This window comes from Lipotes vexillifer, unplaced genomic scaffold (assembly GCF_000442215.2).
Source record: "Lipotes vexillifer unplaced genomic scaffold, Lipotes_vexillifer_v1.1 scaffold823, whole genome shotgun sequence".
NCBI lineage: Eukaryota > Metazoa > Chordata > Mammalia > Artiodactyla > Lipotidae > Lipotes > Lipotes vexillifer.
This window is the reverse complement of record NW_006772547.1, coordinates 823621-850095: the sequence shown is the minus strand read 5'-3', so window position 1 is coordinate 850095 and position 26475 is coordinate 823621. Positions and strand designations below refer to the sequence as shown.

Below are 26475 nucleotides of genomic sequence, written 5' to 3'. Positions count from 1 at the left end.
TGCAGGGGACGCGGGTTCGAGCCCTGGTCCGAGAAGATCCCACATGCCGCGGAGCAACTAAGCCCGTGCACCACAACTACTGAGCCTGCGCTCTAGAGCCTGTGAGCCACAACTACTGAGCCCACGTGCCACAACTACTGAGGCCCACTCCTAGAGCCTGTGCTCCGCAACAAGAGAAGCCACCGCAATGAGAAGCCCACGCACCGCAACGAAGAGTAGCCCCCACTCGCCGCAACTAGAGAAAGCCCGCGCACAGCAACGAAGACCCAACACAGCCAAATAAATAAATTAATTTAAATAAATAAATAAAATCAATAATTAAAAAAAAAAGAAATATCTATCTAGTCTTCACCCCCCGCCCCATTTCTGGCATAAGAGCTTTTAAAACACTTGGAATTTCTGACTGATGGGGGGAGGGGAGCACCTCTTGTTAAATAAAGTCACGTCTACTTGTGGTCTAGTAAACTTAGAATATGGACTGTTGGCAGGTTCTATGGAATGAGGGACAAAGCTGTCCTAAAATACTGAGTGTTACTATTCCTGCTACATCCTATATCCCAGAATTTCTTTCAATAATTTTGAGGGTGACTGTAATTTCTCAGGTCTCAGTATAAGAAAATGTCAGTGAAAGTGATCTGGAATGAATCCCAACTGCTTCTCTCAAAGAAGTGAATTAACTGTGAAATTTGCCATGTGCACAGTCACCGCCACTCAACCCTCTTGTATCTGGGAGCATGGACGTCAGCTAGCAGCAGGGGAGCCCCCCAGTCTGCGTCCAGCCCTGACCCTCGCCCTGACGATACTGGTCTAAACGGCCCCACGTTCTCCTCTGTCCTCCTCACGGCAGCCCGACTGGATTTTCTTGATCAAACTGCTTTCCTGCTCTAAGACTCTTGCTAGTGCCACGGTGGCTACTGATTAAAACCTAAACTCTCAGACTCCATCAAAAGTCCCAACAGTTTGGTCCCCACATACCCTGCCAACCTAATCCCCCATTCTCCGCCTTCCTCTCTTTCTGTCCTCAGCCACACCCACTTACACACTGTCCCTGAAAACCACGGGCCCAAAACTGCCCCAAGACCTTTGTTTAGGTTGTTCCCTCTCCCTGGATTCCTTCTCCCTCCAAACCTGCCAAAGTCTTCCCAAACCTCCAATTCCATCCCCTCCAAGAAACTACCCAGGAGGCTCTTCTATTCTCCTTGGGTGTGGTCCCTCCCTCTCTGCCTCAAACCTCATGCCTAATGTACTGATTAACACTCCACAATCAGGCTATTTAGGAAAGTGTTTATCTCCCCAACAAACCTCCAGCCCCTGGAGAGCGCTCTGCTTTCCTCCCAGCACAGGAGCTGGGAAGACAGCAGATGTGAACTGAGGACAAGAGGAGGGGACAGACACCCTGCGTGCCAACAGCCGTGCCAGCCCTGCCCACGCAGAACTCGGGACTGCTGCATACTTACGGTTTCCACAGTTGAGACCACCAAGGCCGAATGGGCAACTGCAAGTCAACAAAGAAAAAGAATAAGAATTAGTTTCAAATATCAAAAGAAATAACTGAGGCAATTTACCTAAGTAACTTCTAAATAAGGTTTGGAACAAATTCATCAGAATAAATGAACACGGAGCCTACCTCATGCAGGTTTCATTTTCAAGCCTATATCCATCTTCACAGGCTGAAAGAGAAAAGGAAAATCCAGGAACGTGTCTATTGACTTCCCTCGGTCCAAACTGACAGTTAATAAAACCAGCCACCCTAAAGGCCACAACAGTATTCTAGATCCAGCAGGCTACAAACAGCTTTAGAATTACCTAAAACCTGGCCTAAATACTGTTGCCAGCTCCACTCAATTTTATCAAAAAAATTCTTAACCTCTTAGTGAGTCTCAGTTTCCCAGCTATAAAAAAGAGGATAATAATAGTATCTGTTCTATAGTTTCTTGGAGGAGATTAAGTAAAATAAGGCATGCAAATGACTTAGCGCAGCACCTAGCACATAGTAACCACTAACTGTTTGTAGCTGTAATTATTATCCAACATATGCAGTTATTTTTGGAAGTTCTCCGTGGCCTCTGTGTAACATCCTTCCGTTAACACAAAGACAAGTGCTTCACCTTCTTTAACGTAAGTCAAACCTTTAACCAGCTGTTGGCTCCACCAACCCCCTTCCATGAGGAAGTGAGAGCTGTGACACCTTCAGAGCCATGGTCCTGGTGGGTGCCTCAGTTTCCATAAGAGAACGCTCACCCCGTGGTCTGCGTAGTGGATTCTAGACATACCTAGATGAGCCCTAATCGGCACATCACCCAAGACCATAGCTTTGAACCCTCTGGCAGTACAGCTCACGGACCACTGCTTCACTGAAGGCCTGTGGGCCAGCCATTCCCCTGGATCAGCAGTTCCTGAATTGATCTGATCACAGAACATTTTCAGCATTACAATAAGCTGACAGAACACCATGAGCGGTAATGCATGCTTGGATGAAAGTAGACAATAAAAAATCTCCTCTCGGACAAATTCACTGCTGCAAGGAATGATAGAAATTTGATTCATGATTAATGTATGCCATGCGCTGCACACAAGAATCACAGGTAAGAAAAGGTACATAGCGTAGAGCAGCGATCTCTGGACAGATAGCACACACGCTGATGGTGAGATGTGAGCGCCAGCAGCACACGTGGCTCAGAGGCTGCACGTCCTGCAGGCTGGGATGGGAGATCTCTCACAGACCTCCTGCATCCTCCTTTAAGGATCAGTGCATAATAATATTAACTACGTAGATGTGCTTAACATTTTTCTTCCTTCTATTTTTTAATGTTAGACACTAAATGTTTCTAGTATCTATTTTGTTGTCATAGACTATCGATGTATCACTAGAGTTTTGTGGAATGGTTTGGAAAATACTGTTCTAAATAATCTAAATTCTCCCACAGCAGACCATGAGAGCTGTGAGCCTGCACTGCACTGTTTGGCCCCCTGGAATCATGTTTCCTGAGCTACGCTCTCTTTATTAAGGGCAATCTATTACTAGCAGCAGCCCCAGGCAAGCCCCTAGGGTATTTATCACAGGCTGTCATGGACCACATTACCACAATACCACTCAGTAACCTCCTGATGTGGATGCTCCAGAGAAACTTCTCTTGGGCCCTGGGGCCTAGAAAAATGGGGATGGGCCTAAAGAACTGTACTTTATTTGATGGTCGCCACTTCTTTCAAAATCATGTTCCTCTCTGCCTCAGTGTCCAGGAAGCTCAGAACTTGAGTTAGCGGCCTATCTTTAGGAAACATGCGGGACCTTAAGGTATATCTTTCTGCATATTCATTTTCCTTCTAGCCTCAACAAAGTAGTCATTTTATTTCTCCTTCAACCTGATTTACCTTTTAAATTAAATCTCATCTTGTTACAATGAATTTTCATTAGGTACTTCAAGTCTTTTTTGCAACAAGGTAGAGCATAATCATATCCCACTTCAGGGAAGAGAAATGAGGCCCCTCTCCCAAATCTTTGATACCTTTGAGTTCTCTGAGCTGGCCTTACTCAGCTGGGGCCTTCTCTAAGGAACAAGCTGAGACCTCCTGTCTCCCCGGCGTGGAAAGCACCATGCCCTGGCAGTCCTTGTGCTATGGCCGGGTCGTGGGAGCAGGGGAAGCTGCCCCTGGATGACCCATGGCTCTGTCTGCAGGGCAGCTACACAGGGACTGCTGGCATCCCAGTGACTCTTCCCCGCCCGTCTCAGCACTGAGGCAGGCTGATGTCACACTAGTCTGTTCTATTCTGAACACTTCTTCCTGGAAATATTTTTACAGCAAATCTACCCACCCAACCCTCATCTGCTGGGTGGGAGCTTTCCACCCTGTGGCTGTCATCCAGCCAGATGTAAGGTCCATCTGTTGTCCTGCCTATGAGCTGATGGGCTGGGCTGTTTTCACTTAGCTTCAGAAGTGGCCTGGCTCCCTGGTGTAATGATATTTCCTTATTTCAGATGGGCTCATTCAGTCATTCATCAAAGACTGAGTGCTACTGTGGGCCTGGTGCTGCTCTAGGGGCTCTTGGAGGGAAACCTTGTCATAAGGCACTCCAGTGCGCCTTAGGATCCAGCTCCGCATCTCCATGCCCTAGAGGGACCCTGACCCACAGAACGCTGAAGATGAAATGAATGTGGCAACAGCCAGCATATACACCCAAAGTGGGCTTCCCCTATTGATATGGAACACAAGCAAATTTGACCCTTCTGGACTTTTAAATAAAAGGCCAGAAGTACATGGTGGAGCCTTCAGGGCTCTTTTGTTCCCTTGCAGGAAACCAAATCAAGACCTGCCAGTCTTGTCCTATCATATATGCTGCCCTATCATTCAACTGTTCATTCAACAGACATTGATGGAACCCCATAATGTGCAAGCATATTCTAGAGACAGGCACCCAAGGTATCTGCAGTCTAGTCAGAGAAAGAGACCTGCAAACAGGTGGCTGGAATTCATCAGGATATCTGCATGATGGAAGGAAGCTAAGACATCTACAGGAAGGACACCTACTTTAATTTTACATGATGCTTTGAAAGTCTGGTAAAGACATTTTATGTGAGACACTGAGAAGTTGTGTGTGTGCATACGATGAAGAACAATATGCAGTTGCTAATGTACAACTGTTAATTGCAGAGATTTAGAAAACACACACCCACATGCCTTTATCCTCGGTTTACACCAGGGACTGACCCCGGATTTGAGGTGTCCGAGAGGGTACTTCTTTTAACTACCCCCGTGCTCCAGCACCAATGGCCAGAAGATGTCACTGTAACCCCTCAGAACCCAGCTGACCGGGCTGTGGCCCAAGGAGCTCCGGGATCCATTCATGGAGCTCCGATGGCCATGGGTGAAAATCTAACCAACAGGATACTGCAGAAACCGGGCTGCATAGGGCCTCGGCCACAAGCCCAAAAGCTAACCACGGTTTTCTTATGCCGATTCTCCGGTCGTTACTTGATAGACATAAGGTTTCCGGTGCCTGTGTCACTGCAGCTGGTAAATCTTTGACAGCTCTGCTATTGCTAATGCTAGTCTGTAAGCGACACAATTATAGAACTACTGACTTGGAAAGAGAGGGAAATGACTCATGCCAGCCAGAAGCAAAGGTGGCAGGGCTGCTCTTGAGGCCACCTGAAATTGCAGAGGCACTGCGTACAGAAACGACTGCCCCACGTAGCCACAGGGCCTCCAGCACACAGGGACGTGAGCGCACTTCATGTGTGAAGGACGTTACCTTCACACATGAAGTGGGCTCAGTGCCCCAGTTTCTAAGACGGGCCAGGAGCACTTTGCATGAAACCAGATAAGATGGAACTAAGAAGCGTCACCTCTGTATCAAAGCGGCAGACTGACAGGGCACTGAGAAGCGCTGTGAGCTTCAGAATCAGGCCTGTTGCCCCACAGAGTTGGGCCCCCTCTTCAAACCCCACCCAGGGCCTGTGTGCAGAGCTGAGGAGGTGTACTTTCAAAGCACCTAAGTCAGAGGGTCTGAAGCGCAGGATGAGAGCACTGCCCTGAAATGTATTTTTATCCTCTCCTCTAATGGGAAGTCCTGACAGAAATAAGTGGCACGTCACCTTTCCCCAGGATGCCATTTTTACTCAGATTCCAGTACATCTGTCACCAGCAGGCATTGACTGAGCAGGAAAACTGGGCCATACACGTTCTCATGTGATGCGAGGCCTAAGGCTACATGATGCCTTTATGTTGCTAGTTTTCCTGTGATCACGAATTGCAGCAGGGTTTCGTAAGTCAGGGTACCCAGCGCTCTGGACTTGAATTCATTTTATTTTAAAGCAGTATTCTTGCACTGCACTCACCGACCAGCCTTCGTCTCACACTGGATGAAGTTAATCCTCACCTAAGAGATTAGCAGAATTAGGTTTCTGCCTTGAAACCCTTAAAACCAGAACTCATTGGTCCAACAACAACCTGGGTAAAATACAAGGGCAAAGGCTGATGGCTTACCAAGTACCTCTATAACCACTGCCCTCTTTAATTCTTAGAATATCCAATGCAGTATCACTGCACCCATTTCACAGAAGAGGAAACTCAAGCCCAGCGAAGCAAAGTGACTTGCCCGAGATGATACAGGACGGGCAGGCAGAGTGGGGCTCTGACTCAGGTCTCCCGGGCTGCCAGCTACCACTAAAAGGTACAGCCCTGCTTCCGTGCTGGTATTTTCATTTTAAAAGATTAGCAGACAATAGAATAAAGCTTTGGGAATTAAAACAGTAATTTTTCTAATTTCCTCTAATTAGGAAAAAAAAAAAAAAAAAAAAAGGCCTGGCCACCCCAGGCATTCCATTCTCTTTTCTTTTCCTTTGAATCTGGTTAGCCAGACCAGTGTGCACCAGCCAGAGATAATGCTATTATTCCAGGGAGATAACGTATTCAACTCTGCTGGAAGCCAAATAACTAGAACCGGTTACCCCCAGATTAGAACAGTCACCCCTAGAGCAGAGAGACTGCCCCAGGCAGAGAAAAGCACCTTCCCCACCCCCTGGGCCATAGAACCCCAGAGCGGCCGGTACCTCGGCAGGAGTGGTCCATCTTGTTGAACTGGAAGTAGCCAGACTTGCACTGGCACAGCGCGACCCCGTCCAGATCGGTGCAGATGGAGGTCTCCTTGTCACATTCTGGAGTCTTCCGCTTGCACAAGCTGCCCGCTAGAATGGAAAAACAAGACAGTGAAACAGAACAAAACCTCCTCCACGTCGAACATAAAGATGCGTGAACTTCCTCTTTCAAGAGGCTCGGAGAACAGTTTCCAAAAGAGCCTGCGTGGTGCGCCGCTCCTCTCAGTGGGCACTTCTGCACTGCCTTCTGCCGCTCCTCCCCCGAGTCGGCCCCCGGGTCTGTTAGTAAAAGTTCACGGGGCAGAAAACAAACCCAGAAGAAACGGGGTGCCGTCGCCAACTCCAGCGTCCCCTGCGAACACAACCCTCGACGGGTGGGATCCTCTGCACCTTCACGCTCTAGGGCTGCAGGGGAGGATCGGCACAAACCCGGAAAGCGTGACCCGCTCTCTTAGGAAGAAGGCCTGCCTTGGCTGAGGTGCGTCCCGGCTCTGTGTCTGTCTGGCCTAAAGGGACGCAGCGCCTGCTGTGGCGGGTAGCCTGCTGCCTTGCAGACTGATTCCGAGGAGACGTGTGGAAGGTAAGCCGGGCTGTATGCGTTCTGTCACTGTCCGCCTGCCCACTATACTGACGCCCACCTGGGGCTCGCTTGGCTCTGGGTCGTCAGCACCTGGCCATGTGGGCCATGCTCATTTCATGGATGACAAAGAACTCTTTCATTATTATCCGAAAGCATTCACTGTTGGGCATGTGGCCCTGAGGTTGTACACAGTGAGCCCTCTCTCGGGTTGCATACAGCAGGCCCTCTCCGAGTTTGTATACAGTGGGCTCTCTTTGAGGTTATGTACAGCAGACCCTCTCTGAAGTTGTGAACAGTGAACCCTCTCTCGGGTTGTATACAGCACGCCCTCTCTGAGTTTGTACACAGCAGGCCCTCTCTGAGGCTGTATACAGTGGACACAACGAGGGTGCTTTTTACCATCTAAGGTAGGTCTAACAAAAAAAACATAAGTAACTGGGGTATACGGACAATAGAACAAAAATATGAAATCACTTGGATAGTGGACAGTAACTTATTTACACTATGTACAGGGTGAGACTGACCTACGCCGCTGTTTTTGGCGGGCGTGAGCAAAAGGTCTGCGTGAGGAGACAGCCGAGGAAGGGCCACGTGTACCCTGGGAAGTGAGGTGTGGGTTCCCTTCTCCCACCTTAAGGAAAACACCAACCGATTCAGAAACCAGGTGCCAGCTCTTAACACAGCACAGCTATACCCCCACCCCACCCCAGGCAGGTCCTGGTGACAGGGACCCCGGCATCTGCCTCCTTGTCTGAGTCTCGAGAGCTCGGGGCCAGGGGGTGGCTTGGTCACAGGAGGTTAGTTTAGGACACAACTTCAGCTCTCACAGCTGAATTTCCTGCCTTTATCAGTGGAAGCTGGCATGCTAAATCAGAACCTATTGGTGTGTGTGATACAATTTCCTTTGTTTATTGTGAAAGGTCTGTATTTAAGGGAGAAAAATGAAAAATGGAAAATCTCACCAGGCAAACACGGTGAAGTTGGCACAGAGGGGCACTAAACGGCCACAATCTCTCATCTAAAGCCTTAATATAAAGAAATATCTCCAGCACAGAAGGCCGTCCAGGCTGGTACTAGTCGGTGCAGCAGCCAGCCTGAGTTGCCTGGCCTGATTAGATATTTTCTGGAAGCCAGTGTCACGTTTTCCCTCCACCCTGCCCACGAATCCCACCTGCTGGCAAATACTGCTCGCCCTGCTGAAGCAACTCTTCCCCGCACAGAAGCAGATTCACTTGAAGGCAGGGAAAGCTGGCCCCGCCTTTGCAATGGAGGGGTTGCTATCCTCAAAAATTCTTAAAGAACATTGTCATCAGTCCATCCAATGGAAGCACGTATAATGCCGTTTTCGTTTTAAGCCTGGTCATGTGATTTTTCTGCATCTACAATTCCCATGCTCCTTCCTGGGCATAACATCCGCCAAACAGACAATGAGAATTTATGTGAATCTAAGGCTGGGACGCTCCCTGGGGGATTTCCAAGGACTCTAAACCTCTGGAGAGATGAGAGCTACAGCTCTTTGAAAGGCGAGGAAGTAGATGTTTTGTGAATTGAAGGGGAAGAAACTGCCCTTGCAAGGGCAGCAGCTGGAGTGGCCCGGTGCCTCCCACGTGTTGGGAACACCCAGATGTCAGAAGCTAACAGCTCCCCCTTGTCCAGCCCACCTCTCTAGCACTCAAGAGAGGTGAGTGAGAGACCAAGCAGTGTGCTGGCAAAACCTGGAGAAGCCCTGGGAGGGAAAACAGAGAGGTGAGGCTGTTTTCAGCCAAGATGCATGGCCGTATTTGTTCTCAGGGGCTTGGAAAGCAGAGGCAAAGAATGGGCACCAGTACACGTGGAGGCAGGAGGTCTGTAGGAAATCTCTGTACCTGCCTCTTAATTTTGCTGTGAACCTAACTCTGCTCTAGAAAAAAGTCTTCAAAAAAAAAAAGGGACCTTGGCAAGGAAGCCAGGAGCTTTCCCGTAAGCTACATCTGAGCAGTTAGAAGAATGGGGGTCAGAGAGTGGGCAGGGCTGCCACGGGCATGGCCCTTACAAATCCAAATATCTTGCCACTTGATTTGCAAAACATGAAATACGTTTACCAAGGACAAAAAAGTAACCTACTATAATGCTGACCACGTAGCATGTATTCCACACGTGTTTAGTGAACTGCAAGGTCCCCTTCCTACTTTCTGGGGAGGAAAAATTGGAACCTTTAAATCACTGGCAAGAGAAAGAAACTAAAATCAAAGCAGAGTACAGTGTGATGGGGCAGGAACTTTTTAACCAATTCCCCAATGAAGCTAAATGATGGCAACTTCAACTCCAGAATGCTTAGCTCTCTCTCTCTCTCTTTTTTTTTTTTTCAAGTGAATAGCCCTTAAATGGGCAAAGCTCTAGCATTTATCCCTGAGCAAAAGGTTAACTGCCAGCTCTGTAATGCACAGTCCATAAGGAGGGCTCTCCAGACCTGCTCTTACAAAGCTCTGGCTCATCGGGAACGTCCTGGATCTCCAGCAGGCAGAGCACCAAACCTGCTACCTACAACTTAGTCTGGCATCTGGGCACCAGATGGGGAGCTTCCCTCCGACTCTGCATCCCTCACCAGTCCTATGTGTAGTAAAATGAGCGAACCAGAGCCAGCTCTGACCACTTATGAGACACAGCAGGGGCAGGGCCCCCTGCATGAGGAAGCACTTTTGATTCCAGCAGAGTTTTCCCATCCCAGAGGCAAAACCTCCCCTCCAAGACCCGAATTTGCCTTCCAAACTTGTTTCTAATCCCTTTCTTCAGCTGCTTCACATCAGATGCACTGTGGAAGCTTTCAACACCAACAGATAAAGCACAAGAAAAGGGAAATCATGGACGGTGAGCAGTTTGGCCTCTAATCTTCTAGTCTTATTTCTGTGCGAGTAGAATTTGCAAACAAATACACAGAAAGACGGGTGATTCTGTACATGCTTTTTTTTTTAACCTAATGGTGTGTCAAGATGAAGGTCTGGAGTCATTGACAAGCATTTCTATCTCCCCAGAGAGAGGAGGAACCTTTCAAGGGAAAGAAGAGTGGTTTTTGCTCCATTACATCAGCTCCTACATCCCTTCCAATACTAATGCTGGATAGAAAAAATAGAAACAGTATGCCAAGGACTGGGGGCCTTCAAGGCTGGGTGTACAGGAGAGTGTGTGTGTGTGTGTGTGTGTGTGTGTGTGTGTGTGTGTGTGTGTCTGTGCATGTGTACACAAGTGTGTGTGTGTGTGTGTGTGTGTGTGTGTCTGTGCATGTGTACACAAAGATGCACACACACAAAGGCCTTGTGCTTAACGCCCATTTCAAAGACAGGCTTGCTCTGTGACAAGTTTCTTGGACCTGAGCCCTGAATGCCTTACACGTCTACCCTCAGTCTGTGCCTAACTGAATGGGTGGGGTCCTCCCAGAGGGCCTCTTACCTCTAAAGATCCGCCTCTGAGAACCCAAGAGCTGGCAGACCTCAGCAGAGGCCCTGCAGGAGTTGACACATTTCTGCATCCCATCGGCCAGGTCGAACAGCGTCACGTTGGAGGCGAGGGAAAAGGTGGTTTGCAGTGACATCACCACCGCACTGGGCTCCCTACAGGCAAAATATGTAGGTTTTAATTGTCCTAAAATGACATGTGGGCCCCAGGGCTTTTGGAAAATGAGTGTCCTCCCCATTCTCCAGTGATGGCCTGGGAGAGCATGAAGTTCCAGTGACCTTGGCCCTGGATCACCCTATGGCCCAATCAAAACAAGGCCCAGTTTTGTTGCCATAACCCATGTTAGAACATCCTCCCCTTTCTGTAGACTGGCTCACAAACTAATATAATCCTGTTACTTACCTAGAAGCATGAACTGTGGATCGGGTATAACCAGGTAATGTTGAAAAACACACATTTAACTGAAAGGAAGAACAGGTTTATCGTTAACTGTGAGTCAGACAAAAGCCTTAAACCTGGAACGAATTTCCTATTTTCAGGATCAAATAGGCGTTTTCCAGCCATCAAGTTGTCAGTAGGCAGCCTTACGCAGGAGTGGTGTCTTTTTTGTCCCTTTCTTAAATGCCTTTCTGCTCTTATTCTGTTGTTCCATGAGTACAAAGGGAGAGAGGCAGATAGTAAATCAGTGGGGAAAATCTTGGCAGGAAATGATGTTCAGAACAGCACCCTTGGATGCAAAACATCTTCAAAGGAGCAGATCTCTTCTAAGACCCAGGGTTTCAAAAACCTCAGAGGCAACTGTTTATTTGGACTTTGCATAGTGAACAAGCCTCACTGAAAAGGCTGGGTTCCTTTCAGCTACCCCAGGTCTGGCAGGCCTGACACAGACCCCTCATAATCTACAATGAGTTGACCGAACTCACAGATAGGTCCTCTTCAATAAGGCTCTCCATAGGAAATTACATTACATGGGTCAAGAGCCCTTTTGTTGAGAGCAAATTAAGAGCGACTCTCCCTGTGTTTGCCTTGTGCTCTCGGAAAGAGCAGAAAATCCCTGTGGGGCATGAAGGACCATGCCTGCTTCTCCACTCCCCCACCCCCACAGTAGGGGCTGGGGATTCCTTTTATGCAGCAGAGGGTCTCAATACCTTGACCAATGCAACCCACCTGTCTTCAAAGCCTGTGGGTCAGACACATCTCACCCTTCACAAGATGGATTCAAACACGGGATGCTATCAAACCCTGTTTTGGCTTTGTATGACATTGCTTTATATTCACAAGGTAATGATTTATTAATATTATTACTTAAACTTTTTTCCCCAGGAAAACACAGAAATAGCACATTTCAGAACAGAACGGCACCTTGGGAAAGACTACTTGAGTCATAGCCAAATCTTCACTGTTTCTTGGGGGTGGGGATGTCACATCACTAATAAATTATATGTTGATACTGGGTAAAAATGAGCAAATCGGATAAGTCACTGAGCACCGTGTAATGGGAAGGACTGTACCTCTGCACGAGTTTCTCAGCCCCTGTACTATCTTAGAAGGAAATATTGACCTACAACGGAACTAAGAGGCAGCTGTGGTGCAGTGCCAATAACACCAGGTATAGGGTGAGTAGACGTAAAACCCCGTCATATAGTAAAGAATTTGACCTTACGCAAAGAGAGGTCTGGCCCTTGGCTCCTGGGAGGTAATTTCTAAGCCTTTGGAATGTCCTGCCTTTGTTTACCTGGAGACCCTGGGCTGCTCCAGATAATCTAACAGCGTGATTTATGGTGGGGTTTGGGGTTACAAAGGGTAACCCAAAGGGTTACCTCTCCAGAGGGGCTGCAGACTGAGGTCAGCCATATGGGCAGTTGACTATCTGTGTTTTGGCTCTAGACACAGTGGCTCAGGTGAGTCTCCCTGGTTGGTGATACTCTATGAATATTGTACACATCATTGTTGAGAGGAGTTAACCCTGTCCATGACCCCATGGGGAGACGACGACTGGAAGCACTGAATTTGAATGCCTCCTGGACTCTGCCCCATGCATCTCTTCCCTTAGCTGACTGTAACCTGGATCTTTTCACTGTAATAAACCGTAACCACAAGTATAACAGCTTTCAGTGAGATCTGTGAGTCCTTCTAGTGCATTATCAAAACTGAGTGTTTCTTGGGGACCCCCAAACTCGCAACTGGTGTCAGAAGTGAGAGTGGTCTCTAACTTTGCACCTGCTCTGTGTAAACTCAGGCAACGTCACTAACTTCCAGAGCCTGCCAGTTTTCCCTCTGTAAAAGTGTTGGCAATACCTCTTATAGGAGTGACGCATCTGGTAAAGTGCCTGTCACCGAGTAGATGCTCAGTAGATACAGAAATGGAATTGGAATCTACATTTTACACAAATAAAACCCATGGTCCCATAAAATCCTATAGGTTTTGGCTAATATACTCTTACCCATAAAGAACGAGTAAAATTAAAATCAGAAATCAATCTCTAAAACTTATTTCAATGGCAAATTTCAATTTTCTGAACACCAAATCTTAGACTACGGTAGCAGCTGAGAGGCAAAATTTACTATCTGAGCTTCACTTCCATCTCTTCTTCTCTCCTCTCCATTTTTCTTTTTTTCTTTCTTGTCTTTTTCCTGACAAAAAGCAGGCAAGGAGGGAAAGAAGAAGAATCAAAGGCCCCTAGATAATCTACTCAGTGAATTCTCAACCCTGGATAATAGGATAAACTGCTCCACCTTTGGCATTCCCTTGAGAAAAAAGCATCATTCTCTCCAGGTTCCAAAACACAGACAGAAAAATCACACAGCATGTCAACAGCAGATGGGACAGTAGGATTTTCTGGGTCTTTCCGCTTCACCAACAGTTCTTATTGGTGCATGTCACCTAAATGTCTGTAACTATGAGTCTGAACATGGAAAAGAAATGCCAAGGCACCGGTAAAGGCTGCATATGGGAAGACACATTAGCAGAAATGCTTCCACAGGCATCACTGGTTCTCAACACCTCCCTTCTACTTCCGAGAGGCCTTTAATTTTACCCTAAAGTTCACCTTCCAAATATAATAGAAATGAACAGCCCAGGAGATACAGCTGATCCCCAGGATGTTCCCGATTCTGAATAAAATCTGTTCTAGAAAACAAAGGGCTAGCAGGAAGATGCCTTTTGGGAAACCTACCGTTTTGGTGATCTCATTTTCAACTTCACGGAGGTCTGAATGTTTTTCCACGGTGGTATTAAGAAATATTTTCTTCAATTTAAACTCTGTCACGAAGGTTCTAACTGAAAATGAAAACATAACCTGTTAGACCTCACAAGGTCCACCTACACATGGCTGAGTGTCTGTAAATCTCAAGGCACTCAACTTTCCTCCACCTCCCAGGATGCTCTCTGTGCATTTCTTTCCCCTGGAGGGTGGAGACCACTCCTCCCTCTTCGGGGCTCCTCTAGCCCCTACTGAGCCCCTACTGAGCCCCTACTCAGCCCCTACTCAGCCCCTACTGAGCCCCTACTGAGCTGAGCTGAAGACTCAGTCTGAGCAGACCTTTGGGTGAGAGGCTCCAAAGAGCCTTTTGCATATGTGTGAAGGCTCTGAGAGAGTGAGCTTTCCTCGTCTCTCCAGTGGCCTCCCACATCTTAGATGCTCAATGAAGCTGTAACAGAGAAGGGAGATGAGCTGGTCTAAAGAACACACTTCCAGGAAGAGGGGAGGGAGACGTGGGGCTGGAAAGACAAACGCTTGTGGGCCCCTATAAAGCTTCGGATGGAGGAAAGCTCTTTCTCTCTAGGTGTTTTACCAAGTTAGTCAGCCCTCCACTTCAAGGGCGTGCTCTGGTTTCCTCTTCTCATGAGAGTCACCTCCATCCATTCCCCATTCCTCTTGCTCAGAGGAACTGCCTGTTCTATCATTGATAAAAGAGGCTTCCAGAAGCCAGGTTACTTCCCAAGATCACCCAGCTCCCAAGGGCCAAAATTAACATTTAACGTCACGTGTGTCCATCTTCCAAATTCTTCTTTCCCCCTAAACCCCTAGCCCCCTGAGGAATCTCATAGTCTAAGGACAACCAAGTGGCTACAGAGAAAGGTGTCAAACATCTGTAGCAGGACTCCACTCAGGGGGCTGCCAGACTCCATGACTACAAGCCATATAATGAAAACAACCCATATTCAAGATACTGTTGGGTTCAGACATGAAAGAAAATAGCCCCATTTTCAAGGCCCATTTCACTCATAAAATAAAATTCTAGTTAACATCAATTTGTGCTGATTGGGCCTGAGGGTGATAGAACTTACAAATGGGCAGGCAATCAAAAATTAGGACAGGGCTTCCCTGGTGGCACAGTGGTTGAGAGTCCGACTGCTGATGCAGGGGACACGGGTTCGTGTCCCGGTCCGGACAGATCCCACATACCGCGGAGCGGCTGGGCCCGTGAGCCATGGCCGCTAAGCCTGTGCGTCCGGAGCCTGCGCTCCGCAACGGGAGAGGCCACAACAGTGAGAGGCCCGCGTACCAAAAAAAAAAAAAAAAAAGAAAAAAAATTAGGACAGCCTGCTTTCTATCTGGCTCTTATCTTCCTTTAGATTACATTCTTATCTTTCCCTCTGGACAAGAAAAAAATATAAATAAACCCAAACACAGAAACACATGAAGCTGCTCTTTCATAGAAAGCTTGCCTGCTGAATTAAGAAAAAGGCCCACAAATGAGCCAGGGAAAACATTTAACATCTTATACTTACTGTCTAAAGCCCTTAATCCTTATTTAACATCTTTTTGCTTGTTCTAGAGTTCAGTGAAGCCAGCTGCTTAGGACTCTTTCTGAGAAGCAGGGAGCTCTTTGAAAACATTCCTGGCCAAATGAAAGAGCTTCAGCATGCTCTAATTTGCATATTCCTCTGATGTTTATGAACAATGAAGCTAAATGACTTGAAAAGGAAAGATGATTGTTAACACAATAAGTGGCTCTCCTCCTGATGCATGGTGCCTGTGGGACCCTCCACACACAGGCTTGCAGAACAGTCACCCCACCCCTTCACCCTCCCATCTCACAGGTCTAGGTCTGTGCCCAGACTCTGTGCAGAAACATACATAACCATCAGGTACACAGATCTCTTCTGAGCCAGGACAGTAAATGTGGCCTCTGCATCTGTGTGAATACGAATTAGGCACCGCAGTGTCCCCCCCAGCCCTGCCCTCTCCCAGATGCATTCCCATCTTCACGCTGCAGTTAAATAATCTGGCTTTAGGGCGATTTTTAACTGTTGATTTACACAGGTTATCTAAATGATTTTTTACAGATCCAAAATTATTGCTTTATATTCAAAGTAGTTTATCATTTTCATTGCTTTCAGCTCTGGTCCAAGAGATTAGAAGACTAATGTCAAAGGATACCTCCCATCTGGAGACCCCTGCCATTTTCCAAGCTTGCTCAAATATATTATTTATTTGATCTTCATAATAACCCTGAGTGGGAAGCAGAGCAGGTGGTAATCTGATTTTACAGATGAGGAAATTGAGGTGCAGGGGTCAGCGTGCTGTAGGTGCTGGACCTGGAGCTGGAAGCCTGGCATTTGAGTCCCTGGCAAGTGTACTTTCCATACTGTTTCAAGATAAAGTCATTTCCATCATCTCCATTCTTAAGCTGAAAACTCCTTGCTGATTTCTTACAGGGTGTAGCTAAATGGAATAGGCGCCCCAACTGCAAATAATCTATTAGAATACGAGGACTTCTCGACTTTGAGTGATGTCTATATTCCCAGATGTTTCTTCCTTAAAAATAACGCTTTGGGGCTTCCCTGGTGGCGCAGTGGTTGGGAGTCCGTCTGCTGATTGGGGGGACACGGGTTCGCGCCCCGGTCCGGGAGGATCCCACGTGCCGCGGAGCGGCTGGGCCTGTGAGCCGTGGCTGCTGGGCCTGCGCGTCCGGAGCCTGTGCTCCGCGGCGGGAGAGGCCACAGCAGTGAGAGGCCCACGTACCGCAAAAAAAAAAAAAATAATAATAATAATAATAATAACGCTTTGACTTGATCCTTGTATTTTAAACAATTTTCTAAATTCTACCATTATTTTAGTAGGGTACCAACTATTGAAATACATTTCTAGCCCCAAGATGGAGCTGCACCTGCCTGGGGTGCCACGTCAGCAAGTCACACTTTAGAGTTCCTGTAAACGCTCCCCTTGACCAGTAATGCAGCATATCAGTCAGCCAATCCCCAACAGCGAAGCCAACTCTGGGCTCTAAACTTATTTCCTCGTTCCTTGATCTTTCTAAATAAGGTCAGATATGCAACCCCAGCCAATCATGCCCTGTGTCCGCGTTGCTGCTCCTACGTGCTGTAAAACTCACTCTTGCCCAAAGTGGCTCAGAAAGAATGTTCCTTCCACTGCTTGTGAGAGAGACCCTGCACTTCCCCAGTCCATGGACTGCTTTCCCTTGAGTAAAGGACATCAAACTCATTACCAAATTGTTTTAGTTTTGTCATTTGACACGACCTTCTTAAAAACTCTGATTATTCCCCTCAGCCTATGGGCAATGCAAGTCATGCAAAGAACACTTTCAAAGGACACAGACATTTGCTCTCTCAAAAACACATTTACTGAGCACTTTCTCTGTGTTATGACACTGGGCAATATAAGGTGATTCCAAGTTGAGTCACTGTATCCACCAGCTCCCTATCCAGCTTAGATAACTCTATATTCCTCACTTGTAATTTCTTCAAAGTTCTTCATTGATCTCGGCGCTCTAACACAGATTACACAGCCTGTGTGCAAGAAAGCTCCCAGAACGAACACAGCACTGTGTGATGGAAGGACTGTGGGCTGCAAACCTGGCGTCTCATCAAGCGGTTGTACAAGCTGGGCCATTTAGTACTTTGTCAAGGCCTTAGTTTTCATTTGGGTTGTTTGCTTTTTAACCTGTAAAATGGAGATTATATCTAAACCCAACCAGCTTCATAAAATATTAAATTCGGGATCAAAATGTGACAAATTGTATGATACAATTATGGCAGTAGCTTTGTAAAAACTGTATCTTGTCTGTGGACAAGAACATGAAGATCTTTTTTTTAATATTTATTTATTTTTGGCTGAGTTGGGTCTTCATTGCTGTGCACAGGCTTCTCATTGCGGTGGCTTCTCTTATTGCAGAGCACGGGCTCTAGGCACGCGGGCTTCAGTAGTTGTGGCTCGTGGGCTCTAGAGGGCAGGCTAAGTAGTTGTAGCGCACGGGCTTAGTTGCTCCGTGGCCTGTGGGATCTTCCTGGCCCAGGGCTCGAACCCCCGTCCCCTGCACTGGCAGGTGGATTCTTAACGACTGCGCCACCAGCGAAGCCCACGAAGATCAATTTTAAAAATGAAAAGAATGTGTGAATGTGGTAGGATAATCAGGGTTTTATTCTCTTTTTTCTCTCCCTAAATTCTTTTTTTAACTCTTTGGTTAGAATATTCTTTTAATTTTTTTTCCCCCTAACCATAGGGTGGAATGGTTAAGCAAATAGTGTTATGCACAAATGATGGCATATTTATGCAGTCATTACAAAGTTTGTATAATAGTTTTAATAACATGGAAAAATGTTTAAGGTATAAAGTTTGTACAAATACCATATGACTTCAACTATATCAAAATATAATACACACTAAAAAAGACTGCAAATAAGGTGCTACATCTCTGAGTGGTGGAATAACAGGCAGTGTCTTCCACTCCCTTCTATATTCCTTAAATTTATTCCTTGGGCAAATATTGATTTTGATTAGGGAGAAAAACAATAAATGTTATTTTGCAAAATACATTGTGGTGCAGAGAAAATTCCAAGACAGACAAACTCTCTTACCCAAATTGCATATCCCTTTTTCCAGCTGGTACCCCACTGGGCATCTGCAGGTGAAGGATCCCTGAGTATTGTTGCACACGGCCAGGGGTGGGCAGGGGTTTGAGAGGCACTCATTCACATCTGCAGAGAAGGGAACACAAGGTCACAGTGAACCTGCAGCAGGCAGCACAATCATAATCCAGTACAAGGGGCACTTCTAAGGGCCAAATGGCACTGGGTGTGATGGGGCCTGGAAACGAGTAGGCATTACCCTTGTTCTCAAGGAGCTACCAGTCTACTGAGGGTGGGGGCAGCCATGAGTACAACTAACTAAATATAAGGCAGGATTTGAAAGTAAAGAGAAAGTAATGATTTTGATGGAAGGGAGAATTAAGGACTATTTCAAATAACATCTGGCCTAAGACTGGAAGAATTTTAATCAGCAGATGTGGGTAGGGGGATTCTAGGCTGGGGCACCAGCACAGTGAAGGTCAGGAGCAGGAAAGTGTAGGGGTTTTCAGGGAGTGGTGGGTGGTCCAGCGTGGCAGGGATGTAGGGAGCCCGCATAAGGGAGCCAGATCATCAATGTCATTGTCCAACGTTGCTCTGCAGACAACACATAAGCATGCTAATTCTCAAGTAAGCAGGGTATGAATTTTAAAATCTCACTCCCCTATGTTTTGGAGGAAAAGGGAGTTTACTGCCTATCTCAATGTGATACTGTATTGTAGACCACTGCAGATGACTTTTCCTCTTACCCACGTTGCAGTCATCTCCTTGCCAGGAAGGTGAGCACACACACTGGTACCCACGGCTGGTGGGGTCCACAACGCATTTCCCATCATGAAGACAAGGGTTAGCGGCACAGCTGTTAACTGCAAACACATTTCAGATATAATGCAGTTAATCACACAGGAAAGGTAAGGGCAGGGTTAGGTAAATATTTAATTCTCCCAGCTAATATTTGATTCTTGCTTATTTCTGTGTACTTGCCCTGAAAGGCCACACTATGCAATAGAATGGGTTCCCAGAGGTGCAGAGGAGATGTATTGGGACTGCCTGATCAACCATCCTCCCTGCTCCAAGTTTTCTCTTTTCTAAAGGTCTCGCACTGTAACTGGGCCTCCACATAATGTGCCATCCTTCAGAATGATGCCTGCAGGTGAACACTACGACACCCTCTCTTTACGCGGTGTGACCGTGAGCCTGTCTAATTCATCCAGGCCCTGGCAATGCACAAGCTCCACTGAACTCTTGGACTCCCAGCTCCCAGGTGCAGTGACCACACTCTCTGTTTGGGTCTGTATAACTGGCCTTGTCATGCTACAGTTATACAATAACTGCCTAATAAAGGTTTCTGACACACATTTAGAGAAGCTCATAACAGAGGGAGAAAACTCATCTCCAAGGAGAAAAGTCAGTGGTAGAATGAGAAGGAGAAGGCAGAAGTCAAGAGTTCTTACTCCAGAATAACCCTGAAGACAAACGGGCTAAACCTGAATATGGTGTCCCGGCTCCTCATTGCTACTTAATATCTACCTGTGCTCATATCTGCATGAGCAGAGCACCCATACGTACAAACACTGCAGCCGTGGACTCTGTCACAAAAGACATAGCAACAGCCAGTACCAATGTTCCTAACACTCACCTATAGTTATCACTGCGATGGCTATAATTGGCTTTAAGGGACACTTGTGAATTATGTTCTACCTGGTATTGGAATATGTTTGGCATCTGGAAATGAAGCCTGTGAGTCCTGAAGCAGGGATCCCAAACTCGCCAGAAGAAGGAGCCAGCTTCCATTTCCCAGCAAGGCTCGGACCACTGGCACGAAGGGAGCACTGATGCATCAGGGCTCTGCGGGGCTGCGTGGGGTCCATGGCCCTCCAGCCACGAGCTGGATGATGGCTGCCTGGTTGGAACTCTGCTTCTAACTCCCTTCCCTTCTTCCCTCCTCCCTTCAGTCCCCATTTCACCCCTTCACCAACAGCAGTTTTCCTTTCCTGAGTCTGGACAAGCTAAATATCCAGCAAATTCTGACCCTGACATCAAAGGAGGTATCATCCTACTTCCTTCTACCTTTCCTTAAGTGATAAAGAATCATGTGGATGGCTTTATTTCCCTTGTCCCAGCAACATCTCTATATATATATGGATATATATGGATTATATATATGGATATAAAGATATATAACCTCAAGGGCAATGTCACACGGTCACTATGGGAAAGGTTAGTTCATCATCCTCTCACTGAACACATCTCTCCACCCGCACTTATCCGCTGACATCATAATCTTAGGGAGACAAAGGAGCCTGGGCTCCCCTGGATCAAGAGAAGTTTCCCCGGTGACTGGGGGGCTGGCTGACTAACTCAGAAGCTCGTGGCTCTGATCTGGGAGAAGGCACCTGCTCACTCTGTGTCTCGGACAGGCCAGCTAAAGCTTCTCGACTCCATTTTTCCACCCTTCAATCCTGCTTCACTACCCCACTCTGGCTTTGCTAGAGTTAAAGGCATGCTTGAAAAGCTCTTGCAATTACGGGGCATTACAAGTTACAGTGGCACTACTACTGATGCCACACATGGCCAACGGCATCCTCTCCTCTTTCTCCGGGAAGAATTCTGAAACTCAGGGGTGAGAAGACTGCCACCGTGACATTCTTTTCTGATTTAAGTGCTCCAACAGAAAGCATTTGAGATCACAAAGCAGACACTGTCCTATGGCGGATACCAGCCACCCCGAGCCCCGTGCAGCCTCAGTGTGCTCGTGCGATTGTGTCCTACCTGAGGCTGGAGATGACAGTGCCGTGGACGACTGGGTGCTGCTCTGAGCAGTGAGGGTGGTCGATGTAGATGTCAACACCTTAGCTGTAGAAACAGGTGTGCTTTGGGGGGAAGGAGATGTTCTGAGGAAATGTGAAGCCAGGCTGTGCTCTTCTGTAGGGCCAAGCCCCGTGGTCCATTCTTTTGCTGATGTGGGCGCACTGGTCAGGGGGATCGATCCGGTGGCAGCATCTCTATTCACTGGGTTCCTTTCTGTGGTGACGGCACCTTCTGTTGAGATGCGTACCACTAGAATTTCAGGACTGGTTGGCGGGAGCTGTTTTCCGGCCACTGTCTGTACTGTTGTAGGACCACCCGTCAGAGATGCTGTGCTTGACGGGGGCTGGGGCCTGGTCACGTGGGGATGAGAGGTCTGGAGAGTGGTAGCTACCAAAGCTGGAGACGTCTGGGCTAAGCTGGTGCTCGTGGCTGGAAGGGTTTGCTCAGTGGAGGACTCTGTTAAGGCCAGGGGCGAAGGGATCCCCAGAGGAGACCTCACTGTTACAGTTTCCGTGGCCTCCACGGGCAGAGTCTCCAGGCTCTGTGGCTTTGATTCCGTAACGAGCTTCCCAAGGTGTGGGCTGCTCTGGTTCTTAGGATCTGCCGTTTGACTGCTGGGGAGCACTGCCACGGATGATGCCATTATCGGCGTCCAGGCTGAAGTCAGAGGAGTGTCCCTTGCCTTGGGCAGGACCAGGGTAGAGGATGAAGGTGGGAGGATTGTCTGTGAGACAGACGGCGAGACAGGGGCAGATGCCGTCAGGGATACTAGTGAGGGTGGTGGCGAGGAAGACAAAGGTGTGGGCACATCAGGGGCGGACTGCAGTAGGTGAGTGGAGGCCCTGGTCGACGGCAGGGTTGACGAGAACAACCGGTAGGACTGTGACACTGAGGGCTGGGGCAAGGGGGGCCCTGACGAAGAAGACGATGGTGTATCGCCAGCGGATTCAGCATCGGTGTCCAGAAGAACCAGAGTGGTCGGCATATTAACGGTGGGTGTGCGGGATGGAGGGCTGGCCGTGCGCAGAAAGAGCGCGTCAGTGGAAGACTGAGAGGATTCCCCATCGCGGGAGGAGACGTTGCTTCTCTCTGCCTGAGCCCGAGAAGAGGAAGAAGAGTCTGACTGCAAAGAGCTTGAGATCTTAACAGAAGAGGTGGAACTCTCCCTTACGTCCAAGGATGAACTGTGGTCTGCAATGGACAGCAGTGCCCGCTCCCCTTTGGTGAAAGGAGCTGAAACGTAGGTGTGGTCTGTGTAGTCACTGGACGTCCCGTGTTCAGGGTGTGTGCCACTCACTGCGTCGTAGCTCATTCCAGTGACTGCAAAGGGGAAAACCAAAGTTAGGTCAACTAAACAGACATCTGTGAACCTGCACTATGAGACAGACCTTCAGTGTCCCACCCACGAACGCCTGGGGGCTGACACACTTTCTCTGCATAGAGACAGTATGGGGAGGCAGGCAGGGTTTGAGTCTGCAGTGAGCGGACCTGCCCTCCTGTGAGGAGCACAGCGGCAGCAGGGGAAATGGTCATGAAAGCGAAGCGGGGCCAGGGGCCGAAGAATAGGGAACAGGTCCAAATTCCTTCCACAGGCCTTTTTTGATGAAAGCAAATTAGTATCTGAAAAGCCCTTAAGACCCCAAATAGAACAACTGTTATGCCTAAATGGAAAAAAGGAAACCCTCCCAACTTTCCATTCTGTACAATGAGATATTTCTTTCCCAGGAGGCTGGCCTAAGCCACAACATGGCCAGGTTTCTTTATTGCAAGCATCCTGGCAGACAGCACCGCAAAGGCCTGGGGCAAGTGGGGAGGTGGGGGAACCTGGGAAGTCCTCTTCGGGGAGCCGGTAAGGCACTTTCTGGGTTGACAGCGAACTCGATCACTCTAGGATCACAAGCAAATTGACACCTGAGCCGAAGGAACGCGGCAAGAGATGCTGCCCATCATCACCTCCGTCACCTCCGAGCACTCGCGAGGCTGCCAGTGAACCCGAGACCGCGTGGGCATCCCAGGTCGCCGTCACGTTCCCCAGCTGAGTGGGGCGCTCCGCGTCTCTGGGCGTCGCCACTGAGCGCTCCACATCCCCAGGAGTCGTGCTGCCGTTGGTGAGTGATCGCAGCGTGCGCTCTCCGACTCCGGTGAAAGTAGCCCAGGTGCTCGGGCTGTGAGCGCGGGCTGCGGGCGCTCCCTCCTCCACTTCGGAACTGACGGCCATCTCAGGACTGTCTTCGGTGGCTGTGAGAGGGCCAAAAAGGGGAGGGCCGGTCACTCCGGCGGGTAGAGCTGAGCTGTGTCAGCCAGACGCTTCCCTACGCTTTCTCAGTGTTTTTATTTGAAACTGACAAGGTGAAAACCCAGAATGTGTTCTGTTCTTGCAAAGGCACCAGTGACTGAAACCTCAGGAAGCAGTGCAGGGGTCAGCGTTGCTGTTCAGGTGGCTTGGATTTATGGGAAGGTTTATTACTTAGTGAACAGGATTGATACGGTATTTCTGCTCGGTGATACATTATAATAAATAGTGTTTATGTCAGGGAAATTGGTGGTGGCAGTGGGAGAGGTGAACAGTGGGCAAAAGACTAACCACCCTGCTGGGGCTTTAGACCCGACAAGACCTGCGAGGGAGGCCAGTATCACCTGGAAGGTTTTTACCTCCTGGTAGGACCAGCGATACACGACCGACACAGGGCCTGTTGTTTTATACTGTCTGTCATTCTATAGTGTAGTTCTTCACCCTAGCACATCAGTGAGAAACGGCATTGTGGTCGGAGGTTACGGGTGGGCTTGGTGTTTGTTTTTTTTTTTAATGTATATGTTTTATTTCCTTGGTAGGGACGGAACAGGGACAGGTGACACATGAATAAGTTCCTTTTCCTCCTTTCTTGGGCATATGTTTTATGCTACAAACTTAAAGAATCTTAGATTATTATATTATCAAATAAACCCTTCTTTTCAGAAATGATGGAAATGAGGTCCAATTCTTCTTGGCGTACATATCCGGATCTAATGAGACAAACAGGCTCTTTTCTGATTCTTATTCTTATTCCCAGACCAGTCTAGCCCTTGACACCCCATGGACCTACCTTGGTGGAAAATGGATACAAAGCTGAGTGTCGGTTCTCTTCATGATCGGTTTGCATTAACTGACAGGAATGGGGACAGGGACACACAGTGACCTGGGGCAGCACTGAGAAAGCCAGGACCCAGTCACAGATGTGATCTGACCCAGGCAGCAGGACTTACGAGACCTACAGAAAGTCCACCAGGAGAGGCTGGAGAGTTGAGTGTACCCGAGCACAATCTCCCTGGCAAAAAGGACAGGGCTGGGATGGACAATGATGGTCGAGGCTCTGTTACGCAAGACTCAGGCCAACAACACTGTCAGGCTGACAGACTTAACACAGGGGAAAGTCATGCCCTGAAACAGAGGGGCTGCATCTGAACCCAGAAAAAGGAACGAACCAAGAACTCTGAAAGCTGGACGGCAGAATTGGTCAGCTGTGGGCTCACCAGAGGAAAAGGGAGAAAGCATTATGTTAACCCAGAGCGAGGTGGCTTTAGGAATGAGGCTGTTCCTTATCTGGTGCTTTAGAACCGAACCCCAAGGTCCACTCACACTGAGATCACATTTTCCACACCAATCAACTGCGCCCTGAATGCAGAGTGCAGGGTACTGAAGAGACGGAAGAGGGAAAGGCTATGGGACATGAGCTCCTGGTCTGGGATGGCAAAAATTCGGAGCGCCACAGGGGTAGGGCGGAAAGGATCCCTTGTGTTTAGGAGACAGATAGCGTGTTTCCCATTCACAGACATAAAAGAGCACAAATAGCCTCTACCCATACATGTGGCATTCTTTACGATAAAGCGTACGCTTTTCTACGTCACATCAGTAGTGATAAATGTTAATTTTCCTCATCAATTAGGGTACTCATAGGGGGGAAAAGAGCTGCTATTATGAGTGGTGGAGAGGTAAGAATTCAAACCTATTATAAGCTTAAATGATAAGTTACTGCATTTTTGCTTTAGTCAGCATACAATTTACATTGATAAGGCTGTTGAGAATTGTTTTTAAATATTTTCCAAAAACATTATTAAAAAGGAACATCAAAGGAAAAGTTTTCTCAAATTGATAGACTGGACTTCATCACAATTAAAAAATTTGTGCTACAGATGCCAACGTCAAGGAAGTGAAAAGACAACCCACAGAATGGGAGAAAACGTCTGCAAATCGTATCTCTGATAAAGGACGAGTATCCAGAATATACAAAGAACTCTTACAGTGCAATTAAAGAAAGACAAATAACCCAATTTAAAAGCCGTCAAAAGATCTGAATAGACTTTTCCAAAGAAGATATACAAATGGTCAATGAGCACAAGAAAAGATGCTCACCATCATTAGTCAGCTGGGAAAACTGCAAACCAACACCACTTGAGACACCACTTCACACCCACTAAGATGGCTAGAATCCAAAAAGCTGGACAATAACAAGTGGTGGTAAAGGTGTTAAGAAACTGGAACCCTCGTACTTTGCTGGTGGGAATATAAAACGGTGCAGTCACTCTGGAAAACAGTTTGGCAGTTCCTCAAAGGTCAGAAATAGAGCTACCATATAACCTGGCAATTCCAAGAGCACACAAAAACTTGTACCTGAATGTTCACAACAGTACTATTCATAATAGCCAGAAGGTGGGAACAACCCACCCATCCAATAATGGATAAAAGCAGAAACAAAATGTGGTGCATTCATATGATGGAATAGTATTTGGCTATACAAAGGAACAAAGCACTGACATGCTGCAATGTGGATGAACCTTGAAAACATGATGCTGAGTGAAAAATACAAAAGGCCACATACTGTGTGATTCCATGTATAAGAAATGTCTAGAAGAGGCAAGTCCATAGAGACAAAAAGTAAATTAGTGGATGTCAGAGGCTGGGAATAGCAGAGAATGGGGAGAGACTGCTGATGAGCTCAGAGCTTTTCTGGGGTGATGAAAATGTTCTGGCATTAGATAGTTGTGATGGTCGCCCAACTTTGTGAATATACTGAAACCCACTTAACTGTACACTTTAAGTGGGTGAATTGTAGAGAATGTGAATTATATCTCAATAAAGCTGTTTAAAAGGCGGGGAAAGGAGAATTTCCCTCCATGAAAGCCCAGACCTGGGGTGAACAACCACTCACGAGAAGCTGATACTTTCACCTTCCAGAAGCTGTGTGATTGCGGCAGGCATGGGGGTA

The 26475-nt window shown here is 47.6% G+C and overlaps 1 protein-coding gene across 1 annotated transcript in view; it reads right to left on the bottom strand.

Annotated features, from left to right (window-relative positions):
- Nucleotides 1-1457: 1457 nt before the first annotated feature.
- Nucleotides 1458-26475, bottom strand: part of LOC103083261 (protein HEG homolog 1-like) — a gene marked incomplete at its 3' end in the record, with an annotated part of 36155 nt that continues 11137 nt past the window's right edge. Inside the window, exons 5-14 of the mRNA XM_007447605.1 lie at nt 23195-23470; nt 21194-22552; nt 19171-19287; nt 18434-18553; nt 13785-13888; nt 11011-11069; nt 10603-10763; nt 6552-6686; nt 1628-1670; nt 1458-1495 (exon numbers count right to left, since the gene is read on the bottom strand). Coding sequence (XP_007447667.1) covers nt 1458-1495; nt 1628-1670; nt 6552-6686; nt 10603-10763; nt 11011-11069; nt 13785-13888; nt 18434-18553; nt 19171-19287; nt 21194-22552; nt 23195-23470 — 2412 coding nt within the window. The remainder of the gene's footprint in view (nt 1496-1627; nt 1671-6551; nt 6687-10602; nt 10764-11010; nt 11070-13784; nt 13889-18433; nt 18554-19170; nt 19288-21193; nt 22553-23194; nt 23471-26475) is intronic.